Source organism: Monodelphis domestica, chromosome 1, assembly GCF_027887165.1.
Source record: "Monodelphis domestica isolate mMonDom1 chromosome 1, mMonDom1.pri, whole genome shotgun sequence".
Classification (NCBI taxonomy): domain Eukaryota; kingdom Metazoa; phylum Chordata; class Mammalia; order Didelphimorphia; family Didelphidae; genus Monodelphis; species Monodelphis domestica.
In genome coordinates, this window is record NC_077227.1 from 319,869,319 (window position 1) to 319,887,584 (window position 18,266).

The following is an 18,266-nucleotide window of genomic DNA, read 5'->3' on the forward strand; positions in this document are numbered from 1 at the left end:
GAAAGATGGGAGGGGTGCGGATTTGGCGGGGGGGGGGGGGGGCGGGCGGCAGAGAAGGGGGGGAAAAGCCCAACTCCGGACAGGAAAGTCCAGGGAGCCTCGCCCACCCTCCTTCCTTTCCCTTCCCCCCTCCCTTCCCTTCCCTTTCTCCCAGCCTACGGCAAGCGGCAAAGACCCTGTCCTGGGTGCGCAAAGGCGAAAAGGGACAGGAGTGAAGGAAGGAAAACCAAGGGGGGAGGAATTGCGCGGTGAGGTCAGCGCCGCGGAGGGGACGGGAGGGGCAGGGCGGGGCGGGGAAGAGCGGGGGGCGTCGGCCGGCCCCTGGATTGGTTAGCTGGCTGGCTAGCAGGGAGCTTGCGCTGCGATCTGGCCAGGCTCGCGCACCCGGCTCGGAGTGGAGGGGGGTGGGGCGGGGAAGGGAAGGAGGCGGGTAGCTCTGGGTGCTGAGGCGACTGGCGGGCGGGCGGACGGACGGACGGGGACGAATCCACCAAATCAACGGAACCCACTACCTCCAGAGTCCGGAGGCCGGGCGGGGTGCGCGTGCGTGGGAGAGACGGCGGCTGCGCGCGCTGCGGGCGCGGGGTTGGTTGTGTGTGTGCGTGTGTGAGAGAAGCCGCGCGTCGCGGCTGAGGTGGGGAGGGGGCGGCCTGTGTGAGGGGCACCGGCCCATGGCCCCAAGGGGCCCAGGGCCCCACATCCTTCGCCTCTCGAAAGGAACCCCAGAAGATGTCGGCTTAGCCTAGAGCAGCCGCCGCCCCCGCTCCGTCGCCTCCTCCTGGACTCCTCGCTGGCCCGTCCTTCAATCGCCGGGGGTCTCGCCCTAACTGTGGGCCGTGGATAGTGGCGGCCTCCGCCGGGCCGGAGCTGGAAGGCTGCGGAGCCGAGGCTGCCCCGCGCACGGTGTCCTGAGCGAGCAAGGGCGTGCGGGCATCATGTCGGCCAAGGTGCGGCTGAAGAAGCTGGAGCAACTGCTCCTGGACGGGCCGTGGCGCAACGAGAGCTCGCTGAGCGTGGAGGCCCTGCTGGACGTGCTCATCTGCCTTTACACTGAGTGTAGCCAGTCGGCCCTGCGGAGGGACAAGTATGTGGCCGAGTTCCTCGAGTGGGGTAAGTGCTGGCGGCTCTCCCGCCCCGAGCCTCGCCTTCCTCTGCCTGACCTCTTGCCATCCTCTTCCTCCTGTGATCCTCCCTTTTCTGCCCCTCCTTTTCCCTTCAAACTCCCCTTATCTCCTTCCTTCTTTCCTTTTTCTCCCACCCGCCTCTTCTCCTGACCCACTCTCCCCCATTTCTTTATCCATCACTCTCCATCCACTCCCAACCTCTTTCACCTTCACTCTTTTTCCTTCTTCCTTTATCAAGGGTGCATCTCCTGCCATATCACTGACTCCCCTAATAGCATTAGACTGCTTCCTAGATCAGCCCAATGGATATCATATCCTGTAGAACTCAGTGGGATATCCGCTTCTCACCACCCCCACCCCTTTGGCGGCCGAACTTAACCCTTGGCCTCTAGTGCATTGCCCATAAGAGGAGTTATAAGCTGCATTCGATGATGTGTAACAAACATTAAGTGACTGCTATTTGCCGGACAATGTGCTAAGTGAGGGGGAGGAATGTGTGGAAGGGAGAAGGCAGTAGGTAGACTTAGTTTCAGCAGTTCTAGTATATTATCCACTTATTCCTCCCCCCTCCCCCCATCTCCTATAACTTGGGGCATAGCATCCTTCACACTTAGAGGCTGGGGACACCTCTATGACCACTGCTTTAAATCTAGGACATCTTTCTAATAGCACCAGGAGTGTCTTGCATTTTTATGCTCACTAATAACTACCAATTAGCCATTTTCAATGAAATTGTAACGTTTGTGATGGTTTTAACATTTATATTTTTGGCTTTGAGGGAAGCCTGAAATCCACTCTGTGAGATAATACACTTCTCCCTTACCTGGTGACTTAAAGTCTCATCCTATTTTATTCAGTCCTCAAAATGATGCTTGAGTAAAATATCTCTAAGGGCTCTATTAGGAGAAAAGTCTGAACAGAGAATTTTAAAAAACTAAATTCTTGTAAAATAGTTTAATAAATAGATCTTTGCACATTAGGTAAAGATTTTAATTAAATTTTTTTTATTTAAAAGGCAGCATGTCATATAGTGGTCATTCTACTAACCTATAAGCTAGGAAGACCTGAATTTGAATCTGGCTTCTGATAACAAAACTTCCCCTTGATTGTCCCTGCAGAAGTCACCTCTAAGTTCTTTAAGCAAGTCTCAGAGATTTTAAGTTGCAAAGTACTAACCTGTATTAACAGAGGGGTGTCTTTATCTGGGAGTTCCCAATACCAATGAAATCAAATGTTCATTCCTGTCCCTGTAGACTACCTATTGTTGTGGCATTTTAAGGCACTTTGGTGTTCTTCCATACAAAACAATAGGAAGGCAGAGGAAAAATATCCCAAACCATGGAATTACAGATCTAGAATGCTCCTTATTTTAAATTCCAGATTCTTCAGGTCAATAACAGATGGGAATTTCAATACTTTTTTTTCTTATTTCAGATATAATAGACTAGATTGTGCCCAGTGTTTATAATCATTGGTATTCAGTAATACATTTTTTTATGTAGTAGTATATATACTCTTGGTCAGAGACTCATTCTATTTATAGTACAGTAAAAAATACCTTTTTCCTGGTTTGGGATAACCTATAGCATTTTGTTTTTTGAAAAATGTTTAGTAATTTTGTGAAAAAATTTTCTTCATGGTGTTATGTTCACATTATATGAAATCAGCAAGAGAATGATGCACTACAGTTGCTGGTTCTGTGGGTACCGCCATTTTTTGCTATATACAGTATTAACAAATTGGTTTCATTTCCTTATGTTCCCTTTTCAGGGTCAATAGTACAGTGTCCAATTGAATAATTAACCATTGTCACATCTGCTTTTGAAAGGGATGTATAGGTTTGAGGTTCTATATTTTACTCATTTTCTAAATACTGTGGTTTCCATTCCTTTATCAACTACTTAATTTTGAAAGTCCAGGGCAAGATTACAAGTTAGAGAATATGAGAGTAAAGCATCATTTGGATGATATAGAATTGATATATATTAATTTCAGTAGAATGAGCAAACTGATAGCTGAATGGTAGTTATTTTTAAGATTTGGTCCCCTCTATATTGGTGTGAATTGTGCTGTGGTTCATTTAGGATTCTTGTATTCTGTAGTCCAGTTGTAGCAATAAGTCACTATAAGTTATGAGAGGGCTTGAAGAATAGGAAAACAAGGCTGTAAAGTGTGTGATATTGAAATTGGTTTTAAAATTACAGTGGTGTAATTATGCATCATAATAGAGGTCTTCATGCTATTGTGTAACATTGTATAAAGTTAGAGACAAATTATAGTAAAAATTTTTGGATTTATGTGGTATCTTTATTCCAAAGAACTTAATACCCTTCCAGAATAGAAAAGGGATATAGGTAGAATTTTAGTCTTTGTTACCACTTTTGTTTAATACTAAAAACTAGTCATAATTATGTATGACTATTTCCTCAATAGGTTTAGGACCTCATTGATATGACTACTTCCTCTAGGAGTTTATTGTAACCATATCTAAACCTTCTTTTCCATGATTTCATAAATCTTCCATAATGGATACACCCAGTGCACTGAAGACTTTCTTTTTAATCCTTTTAACATTTTGTAGGCACTACTACAGTACTTGTGCTATTCATCTAATTTCCAAAATATAAACATCGACTAAGCACTACAGATTCTAGGTACTATTAGATGCTGGAACTATAAAGACAAAATAAAACGGTCCCTGTCCTAAAAGTCTTTCATTTTATTGAGGGGTGGGAGAGATTGGCAGAGAGAGGACAAGTATACATATAAGTGCATCAGAGAAAGTGGTGTGAGAGCTGAGCTTTGAAGAAAACTAGGAATTCAGAAGATGAAAATAAGGAGGGTGAAGAGTATGTGTGAAAGGTTTCATATGTGAAACAGAAGGGTTTGTAGTTGATCCTAGAAGTAATAGAGTTTTATTGGAGTTAATTAAATAGTGGAATGCCATGATCAGATTTTTGGTTTAGGATAATCACTTTGGAAGCTTGGAGGATTGGAGAGAGGACGGACTTGAATCATGGAGACTAATTATAATTAGGCTGTTGCAGAAGTAGACTAAGTAAGAAGTAAGAAGACCTTAAAATAGGGTGGATCTGTGTGAGTAGAGAGAAATGGATAGATGCTTAGAGATATTGTGGAGGATGTAGTTGATGAGACTTGACAATGAATGAATTGGATAGGCAACGTAAAAGAGGTTGAAGCTGTGAGCCTGAGAGACTGGAAAGATGCTAGTATCCCAACTGGAATAGGAAGGTTCAGAAGGGGGGGGGGGGTGAAGTTTCAGAGAAGGGTAATGATTTACTTTTTGGATATGTGAGTTTGAAGTACCTGAGATATGACCATTTTTAAATGACCAATAGGGATTTGATCATCATTTCCTTGAAGGATATCCATTGTGACATTTGTTTAGAACACCTGACTGGTAATACATTGTAGCATACTTCTGCTCATCATGCATCCATCCATTCATCGCTCTTTGTCACCCACAATACTTATTTTATGGATATTATGGTGTTTTATGATTTGTAGACATATAGTATTACTATGAGATTATTGGTGTTAAAAAAAAAAGAAAAAAGATAGTAGCCCCCTCTCTTATAAATGTACAATCTAAATTCCAAATAGATTACTGAACCATCTATTTTTACTCATTTAGTTATTGGCATTTTCAGATAGAATTTTGTTTTATTTGGAAGATATTAGGTATTACTAGCTTCCCTGTAATTACTTTCACTTAGGAAAAGGGAGAGTACTCTCTTAAATTTCATTTGGTTACAGTTTTGGCTAGACCGCAGTAAGGAGAATTGGTATTATCACATCATTATGATTTCTTATGTGTTATGTACAAATATTTTTGTATGTACTTGTCTTGAACTAGCGTTGCTAGTTAATTTGGACCATATTCTGTATTTTTGTATTTGAAACCTATCCTAGACACATAGAGATATTCTATGGAGAAAACTAAACTTTATTAGCAAAGGGTAACAAACTAAAATGTCTAGGATCAACTAAGAAATATAGTTAAAATTATAATCATTCTAATTGTGGTAATAATTCACATTTAAAGTGCTTTACGGCTTATGAAATGCTTCCTTCATTATAACCTTTTTTTTTTAATTTGGAAAATTTTATTTAATTATTTTAAAGTATTTTTTCCATGGTTACAAGATTCATGTTCTTTCCTTCTCCTCCTTTTATCCTCCTCCTGTGGCTGACGTGCAATTCCACTGCATTATAATCTTCAAGAGTTAGATAGTACAAGTATTTCATCTCCATCTCACAAATAAAATAGCCTTAAAGTATATCACTTGTCCCTCTGAGCAACACAATAATTGAAAATTGGGATTTGAAATAATGCTTACGTCAGAATGATGGAAGTTATTGAATCAAAATTCCTTTGAAATTAATAAACAGATTCAGCGTAGATTTTCTGAGAAATTACTTTTTAGGAAGTTTTAAAGTGGACAAAAAAGTTTACAACATAAAAGAAAAGGACATTTCTGACTGTTTTAATTGTCTTTTTTGAAAGTATTGACTTTAAATTTTTTTGAATTTCTTTAAAATTATTTTATAAAATTGATAATTTAAAAAAGACAAGTCTCATATCACCGAATTTCAGAGTTGGAGAGGCAGAGACCATGTAGTTCAAAACCTCCTTCCTTAATATTCATTTTTGTTCTTTGAGGCCCAAAGATCATTTTCTTTACCATAGAAAACAGATGCAAAATAAAAATTCTTTCATTTTTTTAAAGGAGTAAGAGAAGGAAAAAAATTGGCAAAACTGATCAATGTATTGAACAGTTCTAATGTTTCGTGTAAAATATTCTGCATCCATGAACATTCACCTCTGCCCAACGTGGAGGCAATGCCAATCAGTAAGCATTAATTAAGCACTTAGGATGCACCAAGCAATTCACTTGGTGTGGGGGATACAAAGAAAGGCAGAAAACAGTCACTAATCTCAAAAAAAGCATGCATCTTAATGGGAAAGGAAATAAACATTTATTAAACATCTACTATACCTATGAGCAGGTATAGTATTAAGTGCTTAATACTGTGAGCAGGCACAGTATTAAGTGCTTTATAGCTTTATAGTTATTATCTCATTTCATCTGCACAACCACCTTATGGAATAAGTGTGATCTCCATTTTAGAGTTGAGAAAATTGAGTTAAATGGGTTGATTGTCTCAGTCTGAATTTGAACTCAGATCTTCCTGACTCCAGGTCAACCTCTATCCACTTTTCAAGATGTAAACACTTAGATACATAAAAGATATATATATTGATATATATATATATATTGATATATATATTGATATATCTATATATTGATATATATTGATATATATATACACACATATATATACACATATATATAGATAGATATATATTGATATATATTATATATCTGATATAGATATTGATATATTATATATATCAATATCTATCTATCTATCTATCTATATATATATAAAGATAATCTGAAAGGGGAAGAAAATAGCTGAAGAAACAATAAAGGCCTCTTGAAGGTGGAATTTGAAGTGAATCTTAAAGGAAATTTGGGAATCTTAAGAGGTAGAAAGTAAAGGGGACAGAGCATTTTGCACTTGAAAGATAGTGAGTAAAAAAGAGGAAATGGAATGTTGTTAGAGGAACTGAAATTAGGGTAAGTAAGAAGTCTAGAAAGACAGAATGGGGCTGTTGGTTAATGAAGAGCTTTAAATACCAAACAGAAATTTGTACTTGACCCTACAAGTAATACAGAACCACTGGAATTTATTGGTTTGGAGGAGGGTAGGAGTTGGGCATTAGAAAAATCACTTTGGCAGCTGCATAAAAAGGTGGATTGGAGTGGGAAGAGACTCTAGTCAAGGACATCAACCAAAAAGTAAAAGGTAATTAAGCAGTCCAAGCTTGAGAGATGAATGCCTGCACTAGAATTGTGTCTCTATGTAAAAAAGGAAGGGGATGCATATGAAATAATGTTATAAAGATAGAAACAAGACTTGGCTAAATTTTATATATATGGGGTGAGTCTAGAGTAAGTAAGTAAGGAGTCTAGAATAGCACCAAGGTTACAAGTGTCTGTCCTGTTTGTCTGGGAGGATAATGGTTCCATCAGTAGTGATAGGGAAGTTTGGAAGAGGGGAAAAAGACATTGAGTTCTGTTTTGGTCAGGCTGAGTATGAGATAGTTACCCTATATCCAAGTCAAAATGTCCAAGAGTCAGTTGAAGAGACATGATTATAATTCTTCAGAGAGACTTGGGTTGGATGTACAGAACAGGGAATAATCTATCATAGAGATGATAACAGTCAAAAGGCAAAGGGGCCTAAGCATAGAATCTTGAAGCATATTCACAGGTGGCTGAGATGAAGATAAAGCAAAAGTGACTATGAGGGTGCAGGATAGATAAGAAGAGACAGGAGACAGCAGCTTCATGAAAACTTAGAGAGTGGAATGTACCTAGGAAGAAACTTATCAAATGCTACAAAATTCAAGAAAAATGAGGATTGAGAAAAGAGTATTACATTTGGCAGTAAGGAGATAATTGGTCTTTGAAGAGGACAGTTTCAGTTGAAAGATGGGTGGGTGGGGCAGTTAGTTGGCTCCTTAGATTGAGAGCCAGGCCTAGAGACAAGTGTTCTAGGTTCAAAAGTAGCCTTAGATACTTCCTAGCTGTGTGACCCTGATCAAGTCTCTTAACTCCTAGTCCCGGGTTGGTGAATTTTGTTTGCTGGAGGGGGCTGCTCCCTTTCTGGTCCCTACTGCCTGAGAATTTTTTCACATCACCCACCCCTCTGTCCAGCAGCCCAATGGGAGTGCTTCTTCCCTCCCCTGTCTGGGGTAAAGAGGTGGCTTACCTGCTGTGGGAGGGTGCAGTTTGGGCACTCTGTATCTAAAAGGTTGGCTATCAGTGCTACTACTCTTCTGCCTTGGAACCCATACATATTATTGATTCTAAGAGGGAAGGTAAGGGTTTCAAAAAAAAAGTTAGCCAAGGTTATTCTCTATAACTTCACAACATTCTTCCTTCCTTCCTTCCTTCCTTTGCTTCCTTTTTTTTACATAAATTAAAAAAAAGTTGCTTAGTAAATTTCCTGTGCATGGACTTTTTCAGCCACCTAAGATCATTTCCAAGGAAGAAGTTGGGTGCAATGGAATGTGTTGCATTTGGAATTAGGAGTCCTGTGTTGTAGTTCTTCTCTGCAGTTTCCTACAAGAAAACTGACATTGCTTTGTATCTCACAATTTGAGCCATACAATATAATAGTCATCAATTTTCTGATTTTTTTTTGTGAAGTGATAGTTTTGTAAGCATGAACTTTATTTTATTAACAGAGGATGAATTGGGAATGCCTAGAAAAATAATAGAATTATCTCATCTCAGCCATGTTGTCTTTTGCATTTAGCTTATTTATGGTAGAAAATAGACTAATGATAAAAACTTACAAATCAGTGTAGGCTCCTAGCCTCATAGAATTATATTTTAAAGTAAAAAAAAAGGACCTAAAGATGTCATCTAGTCTTGTCCCTTGGGGTTTCAGACAGCAAAGGACTCTCTAAAATATTTCTCAGTAACAACACTTTGCCTATGAAAGACTAGTTTCCTTTGTTGACTTATACCTTGAAATATCCTTTTTCTTTTTCATCACCCCTTTGTCACCATTCTCATTGCCATTATGCTAGTTCAAGTTCTTATCATCTTGTGGCATGATAGAAACAGCTTCAAGTCTGGCTTTTCCTGCTTCTAGTCTTAATGTCATTGGTCAGCATTGGTGAAGTATTGGCACATGTGCCCAGCTGACTGGGCTGTTTTGCCCCCCCTCTTCCCATCGCCTGAGGGCATTTTTTGCATGCCCCACCCCCTCTGTCCAGCTGCCCAAAGCAAGCACTTCCTCCCTCTGATCTCTGGGGTAATGCAAGGTGTTCACAGGTAGCTTGAAGTTGCAGTTTGGGCATGCAAACTTGAAAACCTTTGCCAACACTGCTCTATACCTCTTCAAGTGTTGCTTTTATCCTTCTATTAAAGCTTTGCTTTGTTGTCTTTTTGTGGCATTAAGATGGATGACTCTGGGTTCTTGAAGGTTTTGCCAGCAGAATAGAAGTTTTAGTATGATTGTTTTAAGCTGAAAAGACTTTTTGAGTAGGCAGCATGGCACTAGGGCATGGGCCTTAAAATTTAGGAAGACTCAAGTTCAAATATTACTTTCAATATTAAAGCTATTTAATCATGGATAAATAATTTAATCTACCTGTTTTCTCATCTGAAAAATGAAAGATTGGACTTGATGGTCTCTAAGATCCCTTCCAGATTCCACATTTATGATCTTATGAGTATTGCTCTGTTATCAACTATGTATCTCTTGTCAGACAATCAGCTGAATTCAAAGGCTCAAAATGAAGAATTTTTTTGCTCTCAAACTTTTGAAAACCTCTCCAAAGTTGAATAGGAATAGTGAACTTGTTATTAGAGGAAATACTCATACCAAAAAAAAAAATCACAAATTGTTAAGGTGTTGAAATAAGCAATACCTTAATCACATTTTTTTTAAAACCCTTACCTTCCCTGTTGGAGTCAATACTGTGTATTGGCTCCAAGGCAGAAGAGTGGTAAGGGCTAGGCAATGGGGGTCAAGTGACTTGCCCAGGGTCACACAGCTGGGAAGTGTCTGAGGCCAGACTTGAACCTAGGACCTCCTGTCTCTAGGCCTGGCTCTCAATCTACTGAGCTACCCAGCTGTCCCTCCTTAATCACATTATTAACCTTATTAAAAACTTAATAGTGGGCTTCCTATTCCATTCAGTAGTATGGCAGAACCCTTAAATACAACTTTGATGGAACTATTCCAGTGTTCTTCCATGTTGTTATTTATATCATATGATGCAACCCAGAATTTTAAAAAGTTCAATTTTAAAATCTTTTACAAGCAAATTAGTGAGATCAAAGTGATTGATAACAATAAATATTTTATAGTTAAAAATAGTATTGGATAATTAGCTCACAGTGTGGTATGTCAACAATTTTTTACCCTTTTCTATAAGCCAACCAATATTTAGTTTTTTCTGTCCACAGTTTTATTGAAAATATTGATAACTTTATAATTTATTGTGTTTTGTTAGCAAAATGTCCTTTTCTTTTTCTCTTGCCTTTTTTAAAAAATTGGCAGCTTGTTCCATTGCATTTGGATCATTAGAAATAAAACCATATTAGAGATTGTTAATGGAATTTGTTACCCAGATTGTTATTAGATGTTAATTTTATTATTGGACTCTTGGATATTGACTTTTTCCCTAATTTCTTCAAATTTATGGATTTTACCTATTTTGCCTATATTCATAATGGGTAGTGGTACCAAAAAAAACCTTAGTAAAAAAACACAAGACTGTAATAATAAGAGCACTATTTTACACTCTCCTGAGACAAACTGATAAATTGTGTGCAATGTTGGGAGCATTCAGTGATGGCTCCTTGTTGATCTCAAATTGAACTTTTTAGTCACATGATCAATTATTTACCATTACACATTGATTGAACACAAATTGTATGGACCCAACAGATGGCAAAGCAGCTAAGTTTGCTGTTTTTTCTCATTTGCCATTAAAAATGTTCCCCAGATACTGTGGCATGTAATTTGAAAAACACTGACCTATGATATAAATTCTAAAGTCCACAACCCAGCTCTCAAAACTGTCCATAACAGGACCCCATTTTGCTTTGGCAAATTTATCTTCATCTTTACCACAAATCCTTTTAAATGCCAGCAATCTTCTTATTCATATGGCAGGCAGGCATATTTCTTTTCCATTTCTTTTTCTGTGCTATTGTTCTTCCTCATGGTACTTGATTAGATGAAATCTCTTAAGACTTCTAACTAATGTTCTGATTCCTTCTTTTCTTGTCTTATTTATTTAAACACATTCTACTCATCCTTGATGATTCATTTAAAATCTCATATCCTCCAGGAAGTGCTGCTTCCACCAGCCTCTATTATTTGGGGATTGCACTGACCTCCTTGTTCTCACTTTTCAATTTTTATAGAATTTACCTATACCATGAAACCTAGTAGGGACTGTGTACTTTTTCTTTGTTTCCCTAACACCTCAGTGCCTGGTACATGTTAACTGCTTAATAAATGCTTATTGCTTGATTGTTTAAATGTAGGATGGAAGGAGAAAGTAATGTATTTTATTTTAAGCTATAAACTACCTGATTTTACATAATTTAATGTATAATATCTCCTTCAGGTGCTCTTATTCAAATGCTGCTGTCACTGCTCAAGTAAAAATCAAAACAAAACAAAACTCAGTTTATAAATGGGCTGTGTTCCAGAAGTTTGATTGCAAGCTGCTTCTTTGGAACTTGGAATACAGCTTCCTAAAGAGATGGTGATTAAATTCCTAGATCATAATTTGGATAAAATGTCAAGTATTTGCAATGAAAATAGTAAACTCTTCTGTGAACTATTGTTATTATTTATAGAGAATTTGGATTACTTTAGAATTTGATCTGGGGAATGATAATAATTTTTCTGTGCCTCAGTTTCTCTGTTTATAAAATGAGAGACCTAGGCATTATGATTTCCCAAGATTACTTCCAGCCTTTACTCTTATGACCATAGCCAAAATCAATAAAGTTTAATGAGAATTAAATCCTATAAAGTAGAAGATGAAAATGTAATGAGGAGTATGAATTACTGTTTTAGAAGGAATATTTAAGATGGCAGTGTGGAAGGGATTATTGGCTTGGGATTCAGGAGACCTAGTCTCTAATTTCTCTTCCCACTTCTACTGTCTTATATGACTTGTATGACCTTTGTCAAGTCATTTAACCTACTTGGGCCTGTTTGCTCCTCTGTAAAATGAGAGGATTAGATTGACCTCTGAGGTCTCTTCCAGATCATCACTATCCTATTATACCTTCAGAAGTCTTGGAAGCAGAATGATAAAACATCTTCAATTGATTTTTCCAGCAAATAGAAATGAAATTCCAAGGTAAACATACCCTTAGCAGAAGAAGAGAGCAATAGACCTTGGAAGATTGAATTAACTTTTAAAAGCATTCCAACACTTATTAATTTACTACCGTATTGCATTTTCATCCTGTAGTATGAAAGTACTCGTTGAAAATAAATTTCTGTTTTTAAATCAGAATGAATTTCAACCAATATTTAGAAAGACTAGTCTTAATATATGTTGTTACAAAGGGCATTCTTATTTGAATGTCCTTAATCATATTGCTACTTGAGATATGTAGAAGGTATATATTTAAAAGCAGTGATTAATTTGAATATTCATAAAAAAGCCAAAAAATGTATTTGTTGATTCACTATATTGAAATATACTTATGAAGCTATTGATCTTGGGAAACAAACTCTAAAATTGAATTGGAAGTATATCAAGGTGACTAATTTGTCAATATGTCAATTATTGTCAGATATGTTAATGTGTTGATATTTGTAGATATATCAAAATGACTAATTCGAAAATATATGGCATATACATCGTAAATTGAAATAAGAATTTTGAAGCTTATCTGTTGTACTAGATGATCTATACGGTCCTTCTTACCTTTTACCTTCTCAGATGCCTATTTGAGAATTAGAATTATATTTCAAAACCATTGGAAGTGACCCATCTTTAATATAATTATCATGAATATTTAGGGTATATTTTTGCTTTACTGTGGTAGGAAGAAGATTGACAACTAGGTGATGTGGGGGTTTTCCCCTCCAATTAAATTCATTAAGTGTTTTTTAAGCACTTACTTTATGTAAGGAAGCATCTATGCAAAGCCATAACCCATGAAGACTGTCTACTAGGATATAGAAAACTTGTGAATTATGAATTTAATACTAATGAAATCATGTTAGAACAAGAAATGCATATTTGTATATTTAACCTAAAATAAGCCTAGATTCCTTAGGTAATTTTTCCTCTGCAATAAACACATAATATAGAATGCATATATATTTTCCATATTTTTGCAGTTTTAATCATTGGTGTTCTATATAAATTTAAATTAGATCACAGTTGTTTTAGTGAACTTATTATTTCCTTTTCTCTTCCAGTTCAAAGACTAAAAAAAGATAGATGGACAGTTTATCAGTTTTAAAAATAGATTATCCAAATGTAGAAAATGTTATTTTTTATACCCGCAAATGAAACTATAAACTTGTTACGGGCATAGACGATTTTTAAAACTTTCCTTGTATTCCTAACAGTTTTTGCTTAAAAAAATATTTGTTCGAGTGAATAGTCTCTGATCAATCAAAGTTCATTAATGAATTTAACTAGTGCTAACTTCCTTTCAGCAGACATTTATTTCTGAAGTTAGTTTAATGTTTGTCTAGGAATTTTTGATTTATGGAGGGATAATTGATATTCAAATCAAAGCCAACTTTTCATTGACAGAATTTTCCCAGCTCTCTCCATCTCTAGTTGCTTTTCTGTTCCCTACAAACATTATTATGTTTGTGCCATCCTTTAAAAATATCTCACTTAATCCAACCATATCCAGTAGCTATCATCCTTTATCTCTTTATCTTTCACAGCTATCCTTGAAAAAGCTATTTACCTTCAGTTCATCGTTTCTTTTCCTCTTACTTGATTCTAAATTCTTAGCAATATGATTTACAGTCTTATCCAACTGAAATTACCCTCACCAAAGTTACCAATGATCTCTTCATTGCTAAATCTATTAGCCTTTTCTCAGTTCTTATCTTTCTTGAACAGTACAGCATTTGATCATGATCTCTTCGTGGATATATTCTGCTCTCTGGGTTTTCATGAAACTGTTCTATCCTGGTTCTCTATCCATCCTGTTCCTTTATACTCTCTTTTGCTGTATCTTCATTGTTATTATCTATGAGTGTTTTCTAAAATTCTATCCAGGGCCCCTTATTCTTTTGACTCTCTCTTGATGATCTATTCAGCTACCGTGGATTCAATTATCTCTGTGCAAATGATCTCCAGATCTTTGTATCTAGTTCTAGCTCTCTGTTGAGTCACAGCCATTTAACTCTTATTTTCTTCTTGGACATCTTTACCTGAAAGTTACATAAATATCTCAAGCATAGCATGTCAAAAACAGAACTCATTTTTTGCCTTCATAAGAATTATTTTCCTCTCTTCCACATGTCTCCATCACTACTGAGGGCAATACTATCTTTTAGACACCAAGGTTTTTGACCTTGATGCTCTCCTGGACTCCTCACTTGTACTCATCCCACATATTCAGTCTGTTGTCAGTTTTTGTAATTTTCATATTCTCATCTCATGGTTTCTTATCTACATTCACTCAACTGTTCCCTGGTTCAGGTGCTTATCACCTTATATCTATACTACAAAATTCCTATCTCTTCCATCTTCTTCATTCCATGCCATTGTCCACTCAGCAGGAGTGTGGCTTTCCTAGACCAGCAATGGTGAACCTTTTAGACATAGAGTGCCAGGCTCCACTCCCACCCCCCAAACTGAGTGCTGTGCCCCCCCTCCCCCAAGAAACCATGTGCTGTGCCCCTCCCCCTACCACATGCTGGGTGTGCTCTACCCCTCCCTTATCCCATATGGGGGAGGGAGGAAGTACTCCCATTGGACTGCTGGGTGGAGGAGTGGGAGAATGAAAAAATGTCCTTAGGTGCAATGGAGAGGGGGAGGGGAACAGCTCCACCTGAGTCCCTCTGCCTTTCTAGTAATAAACTTGGGGGAGGGAGGGTGGTTGAGTGGCCACAGGGAAGTCTCTTCCTGCTATCGGTTCACTATCACTACCCTAGACTATAGTAGGTATGACCATATCACTCAGTAAACTTTAATGATTTCTAGTTACCTCTAGTTACCCCCAGGGTCAAGCTTAAATTTCTCTGATTGGCTGTCTTTTCACTGTTTGGCCTCATTTTACCTTTCTAATCTTCTTATACTTTACTCTCATGTATTTGACTCTGGCCTACTTGTTCATTCTAATTCTCTTATTATTTGCATTTCACTAGCTATTCCCCATGACTGGGATGCTTTTTTTCACCTCTGCTTCTTGACTTCCCTTCATGACTCAACTTAGATCTCATCTTCTGCAGAAAGCCTTTTCTATTCCTCCACCCTTGTTAGTGCCATTCCTCAGAGATACCTCCCATTTGCACTGTGTATATCTTGTATGCATGAGGTTGTCTGCATTGTCTCCTTAGTTGGAATGTGAACTTATTAATTATTATTATTTTTCATCTTTACATCTCCTAGTGTTTACCAATGCCTGGCACATATCTGACCTACTAAATGATTGTTGATTTACTGAATTGAGAATATTGTCAAAGTAATCTAGAGAAAGGCTACAGTGTATGAATTTTAATTTATTGTTATTACATGATAATACCATTGAGCCTTGATATATTTTAATTGCACTTTTAAAGCCATTTTTACCTAAAAAATAGTTTTGAATATTAAAATCATTATTGATTGTTATCTCTTGGCTTAAATTATTATCTGTTTTGTAGTGTCTAGTGCTTCCCTTTTCCTCTCTTGTCTCCTTCCCTCCCAGTAACAATTTTTTTTAGGGACAAGTATATGATACAGTAATTGTGATAAGCTGTAACATTTATTATTTGATTAAATATCACAAAATTATTCAGTTTATTTCTAAAAATGTTTTTTCTTGGGGACAAGTGACTGTACCATCTCATTACCTCCTTGAATTGTTTTCTAGGCTATAGAACATAGAAGGTGGGGGGAGGAGGGGAAGGACTCAGCTGGGTGGTACAGTGGATAGAGTGCTTTAGTTGGAATCAGGAAGACTCATCCTCATAAGTTCAAATCCAGTCTCAGACCTTTGTTAACTGCGTGACCCTGGGCAAGTCACTTCATCCTGTTTGCCTCAGTTTCCTCATCTGTAAAATGAGCCGGAGAAGAAAATTGCAAATCATTCCAAAAAGGGATCATGAAGAGTTGGAAACTGAAATGTCGCAATGACAACCAAAACAAAGTATCAGAACCAGAAGAGAATTTAGGGATAATCTAGTTGAGCCACATTTATTTTACATTGAGGAAACCCAAGTCCAGGGGGCAAAATCACTTATTTAAGATTACATAGCTGTTTATTGGCAGAACCTGGACTAAAATCCAGGTCTCTTGACCTCTGGTCTTGGCGTCTTTTTTTTTCCTAGAGTATTTTGCAACATTTTATTGGTATTTTTATGAGGTCTTACTCTGTCATTATTAGATTCATAATTCATGTGTGTTTTCTGAGTAGTAAATGCCATTAGTCATACCAACATTGCAATAAGTACAAAAGTTTACCAGCTCACAAAACTTTTACTATCCAGAAGGAATGCTGGCAATAAAATCAATGAAATCAACATTCTTTTTTATTTGGTGGAAATAAACTTCCAAGGCAAGTAGCTGATTTACATGCTATATTGCCCTGGCAATAATTAAAAAACCTTCAACTTTGTTTAAGAAAGAGTTTAATATTTTTATTTAAAAGATCTTTTAAATTGCTTGGTTTTGAGACTTTTGAAACAAAATGGTACTTATACAATAGTTTTTAGCCTAATGTGAATATTTTTTAGTTTTTTATCTCATTAATGTGAAAAGTCATGGTCTTCTCCATCAACTTGTAGTGAAAGGATGTAAAGGTTGATTTATTTTTTGTTATAAATTTTCTGCGTGTAAATATGACTTTTATTCATTAACTTAAAACTATTATTTTCAGAATTTTATGTTTAGTAAAATATAATTTCTAAAGCTTGTTCTTGGTTTGGACTAAATGATAACAGGTCATATTGATATAAAGTAAAGGTTGTGTTTTACATAGCATTTCTCTCAGAACAACTCTTGACTTAGTATCCGGACTATTGTGTGGGATTCTGGGGGTCACAGTTTAAGGAGGACTTTGATAAATTGAAGATTGTTTGGAGAAAGGACCACAAGGATGGTGAAGGGCCTTAAGTCTGTGTAATATGGAAGCAGGTTGAAGGAACTGGTAATGTTTATTTTGGAGAAGAGAAGACTCAGGGGACAAATGGAGAACCCAGAGAAGAATGAGAGATAACTGCAGGTGAATATCAAGTGGGCCCAGAACCAAATAGAAGAGCAGCCACTTATTTGGTGTTAGGCACTTTGCTGTGCCTTTAGGAAATTACAATATACTTTTATGACCTCAGACATCTTCCTGAAACAAAAACTCATCTTTTGTTTTAATATTGATATTCAGTGATCATTGATGGAGAACCTATGAAACATGTATAAAGAGGGTATATAGAGCACTCTTTGTGGGCATCCATGCCACCCTCCCCCCAGTTCCTTACTGGAAAAGTAGAGGGACTCAGGCAAAGCTGCTCCCTTCCCCCTCTCCACTGTGCCTGATGACATTTTTTACATCTGCCCAGAAGCCAAATGGGAGTGCATAGGAGCTAAGGCAGGCGGCTCACAGGAGACAGAGCTCGAGGGGAGTAGAACACTTGGGCCATTCTCCACCCCCTCTCTACACTCACTGAGGACATTCCTCAGTTCACCTGCCCCTCCACCCAGCAGCCCAATGGGAGCACTTTCTCCCTTCCCTCTGTATGGTAAGGTTGGGGTGGGGTGTGCCCAGCACTTGGTCAGGTTCTCCATCACTGTTGTAGGGCTACAATTTGGGGAATATGGAAGTATCTAAAGAATTAAAGTCATAGATCACTGAGCATGGCAATCAAAACAGTGGTAGCATTGCTTTTGGAAAGTTTGTGTTATTGACTGCCCTGAAAAGCAACTCACTATTTGTGGGATTTAGACCAAAATTTCCATCCCTGGATACTTGTCTCCTATATGTGTTTTCCAACCCCAAGTTATTTGAAGACACATTTTGTATTGGTATTCCTAGCACATACCACAATGTCTGGCAATATAATGAATGTTTAACATGCTTTTTCATTATTTTCTTACTTAAAAAAATATTTGAAAGAGCATCTTGTGGAAGAGTTATTAAACTGATTATTTGGCCTCAGGCAGAACCAGGAGTGGAAATCGCAAAAAGGCATATTTAGACTTGATTAGGATTAACTTGAATTTTCCCAAAATGGAATGGAAATGGTGGATTCTTTATTGAAAATCTTCACACAGAACTAATATGACCAATAGTCACATGAGTTACTTTTCCCCTTTATTTCATTTTT

General features: G+C 37.5%; 1 protein-coding gene across 1 annotated transcript in view; it reads left to right on the top strand.

Annotated features, from left to right (window-relative positions):
• Positions 1-382: 382 nt before the first annotated feature.
• CDC42BPB (CDC42 binding protein kinase beta) overlaps positions 383-18,266 on the top strand; it is a 183,430-nt gene continuing 165,546 nt past the window's right edge. Inside the window, exon 1 of the mRNA XM_001366950.5 lies at positions 383-1,110. Coding sequence (XP_001366987.1) covers positions 936-1,110 — 175 coding nt within the window. The 5' untranslated portion in view covers positions 383-935. The remainder of the gene's footprint in view (positions 1,111-18,266) is intronic.